The sequence below is a fragment of the Varanus komodoensis genome, unplaced genomic scaffold (assembly GCF_004798865.1).
Source record: "Varanus komodoensis strain SLA01 unplaced genomic scaffold, ASM479886v1 scaffold28, whole genome shotgun sequence".
In the NCBI taxonomy this organism is placed as follows: domain Eukaryota; kingdom Metazoa; phylum Chordata; class Lepidosauria; order Squamata; family Varanidae; genus Varanus; species Varanus komodoensis.
The window spans coordinates 12628692-12643723 of record NW_025335727.1 but is presented as its reverse complement, the minus strand read 5'-3'; the positions used below and the strand labels follow the sequence as shown (position 1 = coordinate 12643723).

At 41.3% G+C, this 15032-nt stretch overlaps 1 protein-coding gene across 1 annotated transcript; it reads right to left on the bottom strand.

Moving 5' to 3' along the window:
* Window positions 1-1965: 1965 nt before the first annotated feature.
* SPTSSB (serine palmitoyltransferase small subunit B) lies at window positions 1966-2208 on the bottom strand. Its single transcript, XM_044434621.1, has one exon. It carries the CDS (start codon window positions 2206-2208, stop codon window positions 1966-1968), a length of 243 nt encoding a protein of 80 aa, XP_044290556.1.
* Window positions 2209-15032: the final 12824 nt, after the last annotated feature.

Here is a 15032-nt window from a genome sequence, read left to right as displayed (position 1 = left end):
GGTGATCAATTCATGAGAACTTTCTAGTGGATCTGGGCCAGAGATGCCCCTCTTCTTTCTGTGCTATATGGAAGGACCAGGATTCCAGCCTCAGAAAACAACACAGAGAGCTAGTTTAAAATAAAAATCCCTTTATTCTTGCTTCTGCAAAACAACACACACGTTCAGATCTTTTAAATCTTCAAGACATGACTTTGTGACAGAAACAGAATAACTTGCTGCTTTTTAAAAAAAACACGCAGAGTCCTGTGCAATCTGTGTAGGATACAAATTCATCACCTTGTATGTAATTGTGCAAACTCTGTTTAGAGAGCTATTTACATTTGACACTTAGCATCACCTTAGTGGTGGCTGTGTGAACTGCAAGAAGTACACCAGCCTTGCCTGCTCTAGTCACATTTCATCTAGATAAAGTGTAACATTGGTATTTTTAAAAAAGAAAACTCAAGGTAAGCAAGATCCATTTCTGCTTTATGAAAGAAACCTTTGTACTGAATCTTCCATATAAATGCTTGAAAAGACTCTGTAGTTACTGGGATATTATTTCTATCATCACTTACACACTGGGAAGCATTTCTCTAGCAAGCCTAATCCCATTCTACCACAGCAAGAAAAAAAAAATCACTGTAAAAATCAGGTACAGCTCTGAATTGATTTCTTGTAACAAGGTACTTTAAAAAGGAGAAAAAATTCTAATGTTGCATTTACTCCTCTCTGAACAAAAATAAACTTTCCTGCACCTTTAAAATGATAAAAATAACCAAGATGCTGGGTTCTGTGCTCTTACTAACACCATGGCTGGGATACAGAAACTCACAAAAGCACCTTCTTTGTCTGGTGCTTGGTATCTCCTGCACTACATCTCCCATTCTAGATGAGGTTCTTCTGTTTTTGTTTTTCTTTTGGGAGGAGGAATGGGCACTAAGAGCTAGGGCAAACAAAGTTCCATTATATGAGCAGATTTCTGTCCACAGTTCTTTGGGTTCAGATAACTGTATTTTTTAACCAACTTTACTTTTTTCCCCACCCTAAACAAATGCATTGAAATTATTCCTCTAAACCAGGGTGGGCAACTTGCAGGGAAGGGGGGGGGGATTTCACATCTGTAACCCACCAGTGCATGCTCCCCTGTCTCCTTCCCACTGCCAAAATTTGACAGAAAAAACGGGCCATTTAAAAAAATAGGCAGACCATTCTCTTTTCTGTTGCCAAATATTGTCAGAAAACTGCTGTTTGCTATTCTAGCAACAACAAAAAGTTGGTTTTCCTGCTCAGTTGTAGAATTTTAGTGGTGGCAAATTAGGTGGTAACAGCGGTGTGGGGGGGGGGGCAAAAAAAGCTGATGGGTGGGGGTTAGCTACCCCTACATTAAACCTAGATTCCTATGAAAATCTCTTTTCAGGATAGTAGATATACTGTATAATGAGTGGTAAACGCATCACAAGATAAAAGTTTCTGTCATTCATAAAAAGCATAATTTAAGGACAAGTTTAAAATGTAGCAATTACAATAGTTTTTTTGTTATTTTCACAGATGTTTACACTGCTAGGAATTAAAGAAAAAACTCAAGACATATGGTGTACAAAAGAGGTGTGTGAAGGGCATGCAAGTTTGAACCAATCATAGTTTCCCAGTGTAATATGGAAACAGGTTCACTAAGTGTTAAAAGAGCAAATATTTCTGTTTGACCTGTCTAGATGCAATTCATATGGTGAAGGTTAGCAAAGTAACACACCCCATGGGAACTGTGCCATTTAAACAGAATAGAAGCAGTGTGTGTGCATTTGAAGGAGCGCTAGCCCACCAGTAGTCCGGGTAAGGATAGCCTGGCTTTGTTAGAGAAGAGGCATGAATCCACACACTCAAAATGGCTTCCAAAACAAAAGTGGGAAGAATAGAGGAAGACAATATTGAGGAAGACCGTATTTTGCAGGATGCAAAAGTTGCTAATTCATATTCAAAGGCTCAGTTTGTGAGTGAAACAGTACTTTCAGGCTGGCTTCCAAATATCTGAGAGAAAAACTCAAAAGCCAAGCGGATGTGAATGGGGATGAAGACGTAAGCCGTGTAGACTACCATGGCAACAATGGTAATTGTGATAGTGTGGAACATAGATTGCTCCCAGGGCTCCAGGACATAGCTGCAGGTGACCAGGAGGTACTGATAATACAGCCAGTAGATGTAATCCTTTATTCGCTTCAGATCCATTGCGGACTCAGATGGGCTTCAAAGAAACTGACCTGTACAAAAAAGGTAAATAATAAAGATGAATGGTACAGGAAGAGATCTTGTAACAGAGGTGTTTTGAAAACCAACTTTATTAACTTTTTTTTGTAATGGAAATTGAACAATACAAAATTAACCTTTAAACTAAACAGAAGGGTTTCATTTTAATTTGAGACTTACCATTCACCCTATTGACTCAGAGGTGTGTAAAAAACACCATCCACAAATAATATGGCAGGCTAAGCAGATCCCTGGATAAAAATGCAAGTTTGGATGAGGAGGTTGTGCTGACTTTGAGGTTCTGTGCGAAGGCACATCCTGTCCTCCAGTTGTGAGAATGAGGACTAGCACTGGATTGGCTTTTGCAATCATTGCAATGTCTCCCTCTCAGCAACATGCCCATCAGTGGTTGCCAAGGCCAAGAGAAGGAATGGAAAGGAGAGGCTGAATTTCAGCCGCCTTGCTTTGCCATCCCCTTCCCTTGACAGCTGCAGCACCCAACAGCTTCTATGGAGTGATTTTGGTGAGGCAAAGCACAACCCGGAGGAGGAACTGCCTCTCCCATTCAGAATGGCATTGAAGGATGAGTTGCTGGGATCAGTGGATCATCACAGCACAGCCAGCAACAGAAGGGAGGCCCCTCCTATTGTAGAAAGCAGCCTGCCTTTTGGGGGAAAGGGAGGCCAAAAACAACAGCATTTCCCCCTTAATTTTAAAATTGCTTTTAGTGATTTCCACAATGATCCCCAGGTTGGCTTACAAAGTCAGCATATAGTATTAAAATGCAACAAGCCAATTGAACATTTTATAGCAAATTACAAAATCACCAGCAACAAAATCTAAAGAGGGCATAAGAACCTTCAGCTGAGAGATAAAATAATCTGAGATTTTAAAAGCCTGGAAGGATTAAAAGGAATTTGTGTGGAACCATATGACAAATAGATGCTAGCCCCAGTCCCAGTCCCCAGTAACATGTGGCTGAATCTCTAATGGCAGTGGGCAGGGAGATGCTATCTCTATTGATGATCTTGGAAATGAATGTCTGTCAGTCATTACAGTGCAGAATATATAATTGCCTGCAGGACACCACTGGAATGAAGAAAGCTTGCACTAATTAGGAATTAAATACACAGGGCAGTGGTATTCTACCTCTTGGACCATGGCAGATACCCAGACTGATGAAGAGTTTGGACATCCATTCATGATTCTCTGAGGAGCTCTAACATGCTACAAGAGGAACTGATGTCAAGCCACCAAAGTTTTAGCATGTGCCATGCTATGTATGATCACAATCTCAGGGATGATTCAAGAACATCACTCAGACACTACACATCATCATAAACATGCAGGATGGCAGCACCATGGTTTTTGTCCAAAGCTGTCTTATTAATTTTGAGCTAACTGTTGGCTAAGTGGAATCAGATATGCAAAGGCAGGCAAAATGAAACAGGCAGCAACAGTCCTTGAGAGAAGGAAAACTTAGGACACATGGAGCAACAGTAGAACATGGAAAGTTTCCAAGTTATCAGTTTACATCAGAAATGCTTTTTTTTTTAAATCATAAGCTACTTTGGAGCCTCTTTGCAAATAGGAATAAAAAGTTCTCTGCATGAATAATTGTTTTGTACTAGGTAACAGGATATCAAGATGATATCTATTGTCTGCATTACATCAGGCTCCGTATTGTCTGGAGATGTTAACTAAATCCAAGGCTGAGAGAAATTATAATGCCATCAAAAGCATGAAGAGTGCAGGGAAAACCTTGAGAGTCCATCATCCTGTACACCTGAATGCACACTGAATTCCAATAACTACCAGCTCTTTAGTTTTCATGGGACGTTAACGTGCATAACTGGGAGAAGTGGCAGTGCCACCAAAGTGACTAAATATTTTGTTTGCCAAGGCTGTGAAAGGCCCTAATCAGTGTGTGATAACCAGAGACTGTTAACTAAGCAAAGGGAGAGCCTTTATGTTAGATAAATTGCAAGGAATACTTCCAACAGCTTCACCTCAAAGTGGGAAAAATGTGTTGTGCACACAACTAGCTTAAAGTTGGTGTTGGTGATGACCTATAAAGCCCTAAACGGCTTGGGTCCTGGTTACCTGAAGGAGCACTTGCATCCATATACGCCCGCCCACCCCTTGAGATCTGCAGGAGAGGCCCTTCTCCGGGAACCCTCCATGAAAGAAATTAGGAGGGTAGGTATTCGGAGGAGGGCTTTCTCTGCGGTGGCGCCCAATCTATGGAATGCGCTCCCCAGAGAGGTCCACCTGGCGCCGTCGTTATTTGTTTTTTGGTGCCAGGTGAAGACCTTTTTATTTAAACGTCATTTTAATTGTTAATATTATTTGCTTATTTTATCTGGCCAGGGCGACTTATTTTATATCGTTAATTTGTTTTACATTTTTAATGTATTATATTTTAATTTATGTTGTGAGCCGCCCCGAGGCTTCGGCGAATGGGGCAGCATAGAAATGTTTTAAATAAATAAAAATAAATAAATAAAGTTGTGTGACAGCAGTTCTAGCTATTAGAAATTAACCTGGTTTGGGGAACTAAGGTATGGACAATGCCCAATCTGACAGCCAAAGAAAATGTTGATTGTTTTCCCACAATATGCTTTTAAAGATGTTAAGTAGCTGCCACAGGGGCCCCTGAGCAGTGCCGGGACTGCAGAGGATGGGGAGTCTTTCTTTCCTGCTGTGGTCCCAGTGAAAGCTGCTCTCCTTGCAACTATTTAGGAGAGAGAAACCTCCATTCCCTCCTGAGGCAGGTAACACCTAGGCAAGGTGCAGGGAGGAGGGGAGAATTCCATCAGCACCACAGCAAAGGGCAGAGATATAATTCTCCCTTCACTCCTCAGAGTGCATGTATATGACTTGCATTCAAACAACCCCATTTCTAGTTTGGCCATTGGACATTATCAGCCAATACGGACTCACAGTAGCAACTTGTAAACTTGGTTGTGTACCTGTAGCCATCCTCGGAGGGTGCACCTTTGCTATGACTTAATGTGCCGTACAGGATAGAAGGCCCCCTGAGAATTTCTTAAAAATGAAAACATATGCTAAAATTGCTAAAATGAGATTAACAGCATGAAACAGGGGTGCAGGGCCTCAGGTCCAGGGTGCTTCAATGGATTTTCCACCCCCCCCCCCAGTATTTTAAAAAGCTGAAATACCTCTCCTAAGGGTTATTTATCGACTGATGGCAGTATAAGCTTAAGCTACAATGCACTGGCATGTTTTGCGTATCTAGCCCCAAGCTTTTTACCTTTGACCCTTGAGAACTTCTTTGAGATTGAATTTGGCCTTGGGCTCAGATGTCCCACCTGCCATAGGGAGACAGACCAGTTAAACCAACACCAAATAGCCATCAAGTATGAGATAAGCTATATGACTGCTGTATCCATGAATATACAGTAATCCATGAACCCCAGTATGGTTTACATAGGCTAGAAGCTCCTTTCTACCTCTTAGGCAGAAATGGTTACTCAAAGCACTTTTGTTAGGTTATCAGAGACTGAATGTGGGGCCCTGAATACACAGCAGGTATGCAGCCTGTCTCTTTTTATTTAACTCCAGATTTGACAAGCAGTTATTGTCATAAGCAGGTCTCCCTCCAACATTTCCTCTCCAGCAAACGCAGAGGAGACTTCAGAAGCACAGTCCTTTTACTGAAGCTTTCGGAGCATTTGTTCCCTGCTGGGAACATTTCTTTCTTTTCAAATCAGTGAAATGTGAACCCCACCAACAACTTTCTGTTTCTTCCCACCTTGCCATTTCATACACGTTTTTGATACAGATGCTGTGGATTGGCAGTTAAAAAAATTCAACACCACCTATAGGAACACAATAGAACAGCAATTTCTGCATTGCTAAAAAGATGGAATCAATTTGCAGAACATTAACATATATCACATTATACGGCTAGATGAAAATTTAGAAATAATAAATTTTAACTCTTTCATAACTATTGAAATAGACAAATAACAAATGCATAACAAATGTAAACAAATGCATTCAATTTAAATAGATATTAAAGGAGATATGCAATATATTTCACCAGAGTGTGGAAGAGTGACTACATGATGCATGCCCGCTCATTCTGCTTTGGCAGACATACTTATTCTTTGGCTAGGGCAGCATGAAGCAGCAGTAATATTTCTTCCTAATGGGTTGAACGTGGTGCAGTATCAAAGGTAAAGATGTTATACATCTGAAGAGATTTCTCAAACACTACTATTTTACATCACTTTTTCATTCCGCTGGATTATGTTTGCAGTTAATGTACCTATCAGAAACAATGTTTGGTGGTCTGTCTCCAAGAAGCTTGCAATTGCTGAATCCAGTCACAGAATCATAGAATCGTAGAATTGGAAGGGCCATAAAGTCCAATCCCCTGCTGTTGCAGGACACCATCTTACACCACCCCACTCAGATGGCTGTCCAGTTTCTTTTCGAACGTCTCTAGTGTGGGAGAGCCCACCACCCCTCTGGGCAGCTGGTTCCACTGTCGTATTGCTCTGACAGTGAGGAAACCTTTCCTGATACCTAGTCTGAACCTGGGTTGTCGCAACCTGACAGTCATCTCACAGGCTTGCTTGTGTGGCAATCCCTGACAACATTTCTGCTGCATCTAACATTTTGGAAGTGGCCTCGTTTTGACTGGGGATTTTATTTATTTTGGAAACACACCAAACGTTAAGAGCACCTTGAGGTGGAACTCCACATGCATACTTTAGCAATAAGGACTGCACTCACCAGGCGATCACTGAAGTTCTCTTCAAAAGAGAGAGAGAGTAGATCGCAGGTAGCAAGAAGCCACAGCACTGATGCAGCCTCCAAACCCACCAAGGAGCTTTTGCGCTAACAGAGGCTCAACTCTGAGAACAAGAAGCGCATGAAGCTGAAGTCTTCCGGGCAGTCTTGGAGCTCATGATTTACTTTATTTTTGTATTTTTATTTTCTTCCTCATGCAATTAGAACACATTAAAGTAAATCAGCCTGCTTCCATTGTAAAAGCAGAACCACACATGTGCACAAGGACAAGAAAACCTACACACACAAATTCCACTGGTGAAATTGCCACTTCTTCATGGCAAAGACTGCTTGACTGACATGAAGTCTTGGATGAGCTCACTATAAGAAGGACAACTATGATGAGGAGGAGGTAAGCAATTTGTAAGGGGAGAAAGAGAAGAGGTGCTTTCATGTTCTTCCATCTGGACATAGAAAACAATGGTCCAAATGCAGCATTTGGACCATTCAGGATTACAGTCTTATTCTGAGCAAGTATTTATGTTAATTTAGTTCACTGTTTTTTCTTGGTGGTATGTTATTGGGTGGAAGACAGTTCATAAAGAAAAAAGCAGAAGGGCAGTTGCTGAGAGTTCAACAAGATGTCAGAGAAAGAAGACCTTTCTCATCCATTTCTTGGGAGACTTAAATGTAAAGACTGTCAGTAGAGTAAAGGGGATTAATCCATGGAATTTCCTCCCCCACCTTGTAACCATCCAGTTTTCAACATCGCATTCCTGAAGCAAGAAAGAAGGGAAACCTGAAAAACAGCTCTACCTTCTTTCCACCAAAACCGGACTTCATGTTCATTTGAAATTTATCAGGTCTAGGATCAATTCAGTCTATAAAGCAAATGGCTTCTTCCCAAAGAGCAGAAGCCTATATGATACATTTACATGGTTTTTCTTTCTATGAACTCTGTAAACAAAATACCAAGAATTCTGGCAGGGTCAGGTCAGGGTCAGAGGGTGCACCAAGCAAGTAAGGCAGGGCTCCTCTTGCTCTATGGGGCGGGGGGGCGGTGGGGTCAAGTTGCAGCCTTGCAGTGTTACCAGGTTGTATAGCTCATACAGGATTGTGAAACAGCAGTGTAACAGGTCTTACCAGCCACAGGTTTTTCCCCTTGTTCGTGAAAAGTTTTAGGTCAAGCTACCTCTTATTTTCTGCTCTGCTTTTCAGAGCACTCTTGCTCCCATTCTAGGATCCAATGAAGTTTCTGTCATGTGATGTAGATGACTCTCTAAAGAGGACTGCTATGCAGTTGTGGGCCTATTTACTTTAGTCAACACACATACATATTGGCTGCAAGTTCTCCTCCTTGAGGTTCAACATGTCTTTCTCAGCTACAAGAAGCAGACCTTCTGTTGGAGTAGTAACAAAGTATACTAAAAGATCAATAGCACCATATACTTTCACCCCACAGGCTTTAGATTCTTCTTCTGTGTCCTTCCTTTGTTGTTTTTAGACTCTGAGACTTACCATTACCCTCAACAAATAAGGCTACAGTAACCATGTGGCCAAGCCTTGTATGGAAAGTTTTGTAGTGCAAGTGAGGTTGAGACTACCATGCCATCTACCATGGTGGGTCATATACATTGGTTTTGACTGGCATACTTGTGAAAAGCTATCTGGGGCTCAGAACAGAAAATGCAAAACAAAGCATGGAATATAGACAGCTATAGAAAAATGCAGGTAGTATAAAGATGTTCCTACAGCCTTCTGAAATGGGCTGTAGGTTCTTCATGTAGTGATAGCTGAGTGGGAATGCTCAATAAGTGGAGTGCAGACAATGCCGTTTCCATTAATACAGAAGGTGAGTGCTCACCTCCAATGAAAACCCCACTGAAATAGTAGAAAAGCAGGAGCCTCATCCTTCCACACTCAGCAACAGTGCTTCTGATCTTGCATTGTGGCCAAAGGTAAGGCATCCACATTTGCAACTACAGTGGTTCCCAATGTACCAAGCGAAGTTATGGCATGTTTTTTCCCCTCTAGATGGGATCAAATATTGTATCTTGAAAATCTTTGCTGAAAGGCTTCTAAACAGTGGTGAGAAACTGAATGGGAACTGACTTGCCTCTTTCAAGAGTACCAGCAAGGATTTTTGTTCTCTTGAAAAGCATTTCCTGATGGTGCCTCTGCCACTGCCATTTCTTCACTTGGGAGTACTGGGACCAATGACTGGAAATGCTTGAGTGACATGCTGAGGCTGCCTGAAAAGTCACTCAGGTGTTTGAAACATACTGAAGTGGATAAAATCAGAATCTAGATTTAGACTGACCAAGAGAACTGAAGTAGAACATCCGGGGATTATAAACTGAAAACAATAATGCCTTTATTGCTCTGCGATTTCAAATTACGCCAACCACAGTTTTGGAAGGGCAATATAACAAGGTGCCTCTTGATCACAGATGATCTATTTGTGGTTTATATCAAGTTGAACACATTGTTCATTACATGCTAATCTGTCCTCTGTCTACTGATCCCAGAGAGAGATTCTTGAAAGCCTAGCTATCATATGGATATAGAATTGCCCTGGCAGAAATACTTCTTTTTCTTTTAAGTGAGAATAATAGTTATGTGACACATAAAATTGCTTTGTTTGCATTTGCCGCAAAAGAGATCAGGAAAAGAATTAGACAACATTGCTATAAACTGCATTGGAGATTCAGACTAAAACTGAATATGAATTTCTGCTCATAGTATATTTTAATTTATTTATAAATATATTGCTGAAATTCGTCATTTTTGTTTATGCATATTCATTTGATGTATTTGTCATGGCCTTTGTAAAGTACAGTAAACTTTTGAATCAAAATTGAATTAAACCAAAGAAATTCAGCGGATATTATATTGTTCATGGTGGCCTGCAACTTGGCATTCTGGGGATTTGCAGATGAGCTATACACAGACAACAATGGAAGCTTTCTGCGGCTTATACAGCTACTTGACAAGTAAAATGAAATAATGGGAAAACATATTTTCTAAGAAGTGTAATGATCACTACTGCAGGGAAACCATGTGGAATGAACTCATAATCCTTATGGGCAAGGAAGTGTTAGAGAATACATCACACAGGTTGGAAAGATCTAAGTATTACTTTGTTACACTAAGTGGCATTGTTGGGAAAGTCACATAGACAGCAAAAAGCCTATTTAATAGCATAAAGCCTATTTAAACCAAAGAAGTTCATGATGTTCTAAAAGAAGTGGCAGATTTACCTCAAGCAGATGCAGGACTTACCTACCCAATCAAGTAGGACTTTTAAGTTCTTGCTATTAATCATAGTACGGTACAACCTTCTGTTCCGTGTGACTATTGGAAGTAAGGCTGTGCAATGCCTTATAGAGGATGTGGTCATGAAGAAATGCATTCAGTGCATGTGCACAGCATAAGGGAAAGTAGCTAAATTGTTGCTGTCATGTACTGTCAACTCATCTCCAACTTTTGGTGGCCCCTATGAATGCCGTAGCAATGAGGCGTGCAACAGTTCTGGGGCTTACACCGAAGAAATTAAATGAGTGCTTGTCTACACAGCAACTGATAAATTTGACTACAAGTCCCATTACCCTGCCCAATGTGGCCAAGTTAGGAAAGAGGCAACATGCAGTAAAGCCAAGCTTTGCATCCTTCCCTGTTAGCCCATTCTTTTCATTTTTTCCTGTGTTGCTAAACTCAGGACTTCAGTCTCCTATACAGTAAATTAATGTATGTTATGGGAACATGGCTGTGGCTCAGTCTAAACTACCTGCGTTGCATGCATGTGATCCCAGGAACAAATTCCAGGAAGGGCTGAGAAAAACTCCTATATGAAGTCCCAGAGAGATGTATCAAAACTATTATTGATAGTTACTATCAGTGATACAACACATAATTATTACTATCAGGGTACACATATTGAGCTAGATGACCTCACTCACTACAAAGGCAGTTTCCTAAGCTCCCACTATTCATTAAAAGTTCTTCCCTTCACTTAGTTTTTTGTGATGCCTGAACTGGTCTCCAGGGAAAATGTGCAGATCTCCTACCACAAATTTAGTCCTCATTTCAGAGTCTGGGATATACAGCAAACAGCAGGCGGACTTCCATAACTTGGTGCCCTTGGGAGCATGTCAGCCAGCCAACTATGCATATAGGCTACCGATCCAAAACAAGATCATACATGTCTTCTGCTAAGCCATGAAGACAAGGATAGTCATAGGAATAACACCCAATTAATAAACAAGATCATACATGTCTTCTGCTAAGCCATGAAGACAAGGATAGTCGTAGGAACAACACCCAATTAAGGATATGTTGAGCTACAATCTTACACAGAGAGAGTGAAATCATTAGAATACAGTGACATCTATTTTCAAGTCAATCTTTTTCTATGTGATTGTCTTATTTGTATCCTGCCTTTCCCCCAAGGAGCTCAAGGCAGCATGCAAGGGTCTTCCTCTCCCCATTTATCCTCATGACCATGCTTTAAAGTAGATTAGCCTGAGAATGACTGACCCAAGCTCACCCAAGGAGCTTGGGTCAGCTCATAACCTTGGTCTCCCCACTTTAACCCAACTTTTCCAAAACTGGACCCTTCCAGATGGATCCACTACAACTTTCACAATCCTCAGCCAACCTACATACTGAGAAATATGGGAATTTAGCCCAGTTAAGGAAAGCTACTCTAACCATTGGCCCTTGCTGGCTCTTATAAGGATTGAATGGTCAATTGATTACTTGTGAGGGGTGCAGTCCTATGCTGGATGGGAATGCTGGGCGTTACGACTTAGGTTTGCACAGGTATAGTATTATAACTTGAATTGGCATGCTTCTAAAAAAAGACATATTCATTTTTTCCCAGAGATGCCATGGACAGTGCTATCATAGAGGCATTTCTTCATATGAAAAAGAGTGAAGTAAGAATGCCTATTCTGAGACAATCTGTATCTCCTACAGATTTTCAAGTTCCTATAAAATAATCTCTAAATTATGAAGAGAAAGCAACCAACTTCAGTGGTTTTAAAAGGTGAATTGAACAATTCATGGAGGATGAAGCTTCAAATGGCTACTAGTCATGATGGCTGTGCATTAGCCTTGTATCAGGGATGCTATGCATTTCTACACCACTTAGAACCATAGAATAGTAGAGTTGGAAGGGGCCAAGAAGGCCATCGGGTCCAACCCCCTACGGTTGCAGGACACCATGTTACACCCTCCCACTCAGATGGCTGTCCAGCTTCTTTTTGAATGTCTCTAGTGCGGGAGAGCCCACACATCTCTAGGCAGCTGGGTCTACTCTCATATTGCTCGGACAGTGCGGTAGCTTTTCCTGATGTCCAGCCTGAATCTGGGTTGTTGCAACTGGAACTGATTATTCCGTGCCCTACCCTCTGGCATCAGCAAGAAGAGATCTTGGCCTTCCTCTGTGTGGCAGCCTTTGAGGGACTTATAGAGGGACACCATGTCCCCCCTCAGGCTTCTCTTCTAGACAGTGTTGGACCAGATAGGCCTTTGGTCTGATACAACATGGGTCTTCTAATGGTCTTAGTGTGTGTGTAATATTAAAATACTGTTGATCAACAGGTTTTTAGCTGACTAAAATATTGCTGTTCTATATAAAAGTTACAGAAAAAGAATTATGATGGTGGTTTAAGGTAACAGGGTCTTAGCCAAAGGAGTTGTTTAAGATGCTCCACCCAAAGGAGTAACCATCTCTTCTCATAGCCACTTAGTGAAATACTTTATGGGGGAGAAACTTGGACAAATAAAACTAATACAGTTGGGGTCAGGATGGATTTATAGGAGTCTGTCATAGATACATGAGGACAGAGGTTGCTCCAATGAAATAGAATAGAGGCTCTATATTTTACATGTCGTCAAAACATTTCTAGCCTTTTATTTTCCGCTCTTTTCAAAAACTATACCACTTTGATCTTGCACATTATCAACATTACCTCCCTTCACTGTATAAAGCACAGCCCAGTAACATCATGTCTGCCACAGGGCTACGTATTCAAAAGTCACATTTGTTCAGGACATTGCGCAAAACAGACACAGTAGAATTCTTGACCGTACCACTGGAGGTGGAGGAAAAACAGCATTTTCCCATGTAAATTGTTCAGTGCACACAGAGAACTGGGAAACTGAGGGGAAGGATCTAGGGCAGTTCTCCACATGCAGAGGGCTTTTCAAATGGGGAGGGGAGGGAAGTCTCTGAAAACAGTTTCCCCACCCGTAATGAGTAGTGGCAGAGCTCAAGAAGTCTGCCTCCTCACTCCATCACCTGATTCTGGGCATCAGCTAAAAGAGCTGCATTTCAGCAAAGGTCCAAGAAAAGCATTAACTGGGCTTGACATCCAAGGCAGTATTTCCAGAACTGTTTCTTTTCTTAAGGGGCAGTGAGCATATGGCTCTGTCACCTAATTCAGGTTTTTCTACTTGTTGGCTGGACCTCTCCAGGCATTCGTGGAGGGCTCCTTTCTTGCCATGCCCGGAGGTGCCAGGAACCAAACCTGGAAAGCTGGCATACAAAGCATGTGCTTTACCACTGAGTTTAATTGTTTTTAATTTGTATTTTATGGTCACAGAACAGGGAAATTAAAAACAGATAAAATAGCAGCAAAAAAAAATGTAAACACAGTTAGAACAAGTGCAATTTATACAATGTTTTCACTTAAACACGTGACCAATTTTTCCTAATCTGCATTCCAGTCATAAAAATTTTGGCAGCATTTCCAGTTGTAAGAAGCCACATCTTTTAAACACATAGATACCAGAATGGAAGAATTATTCCCATAAAGATCTTTCATTAATGGGTTAATGTCTTATATTTCATCTTAATAAAATATAACTTAATGCAATATAAGAGAACATGTTCCACTGTTTCTTTTTGCCACTGAGTTATATTCCTTTCTGTAGCAGGATGTTAGGCAAGCAGATGTTTTGGACTGGAACCCTGACCCTGTTGGCTGGGGTTCATGGGAGTTGTAGTCTAAACATTTGGAGAACACACTAGGTGCCTCCTCCTACTAAATCACCACTCATTTAGACGAACAGAATCATTGTGGTTATCTTATGTTTGCTAAATCAGCTTGAAGACATTAATCTTTTTTGCAGTCAATAATTTTATGTATTTATTTATTATATTTATAGGCTGCCCTTTTTCATACAAGGAACCATAATTCTTACATAATTCTCCTCTTCACTTTATTCACACAAAAATCCTGTGGGGTAGGTTAGGCCCAAGTGGCAGTGACTGGGCCAAAGTTACTCACTGAGCTTCATCTCCAGGTGAGGACTCAAGTTCCAGATCTCCCAAATTCCAGCCAGCCAGCATTCCAACCACTACACTACACTGGTCCTCATGATTCATATCACTTTACTCTCTTACCAAATGCCTCCCAGTCACAGTTGCTTAAGACTGACTTTTATTTTGTTCAATAGTTTACATTAATATCCACTGAATATCTGAATGTCAATTTCTGAAAGTCACTTTCTTCTGCTGAAGCGATGACACCTCCAAGGGATGCAAAGCGGTCTCTCTCCCTCCCTCTAACCATTCCCCCTTTTTAAAGAGTGACAGGACTACAACTCCTAGCACACACGCACCACCCACCCATAGGACTGTGTCTTACATTTTCTCTTCCTTTAAAATAAAAGAACACCAAAATAATTCAGCATACTGTTTGCACAGCAGCTAACCAGATGTCTATGGGAATCACACAATCAGGGTGTATTTACAGTTTCTGCAACAGCCAGCCGGTTGCCTGTGGGAATCCCCCAAGCAGGTCTTGACAGCAATAGAACCCTCCCGCTTCCTGCATGGATGTAAAAAGCTTGCAGCCAGTATCTTGAAAGCTGGTCCACTAAAAGAGCTCTTTCCTCAGCTGGACAGTATTTATCATATTATTTTAAGGATGCCCATAGAGCGATCCCAACTGAGGTGGGGAGTGAAGGGACTGATCCTCATGAAACAAGCTCTTGTTCCATGTCCTGCTCGAGGGATGCCCACAGGCGTCCGCTTG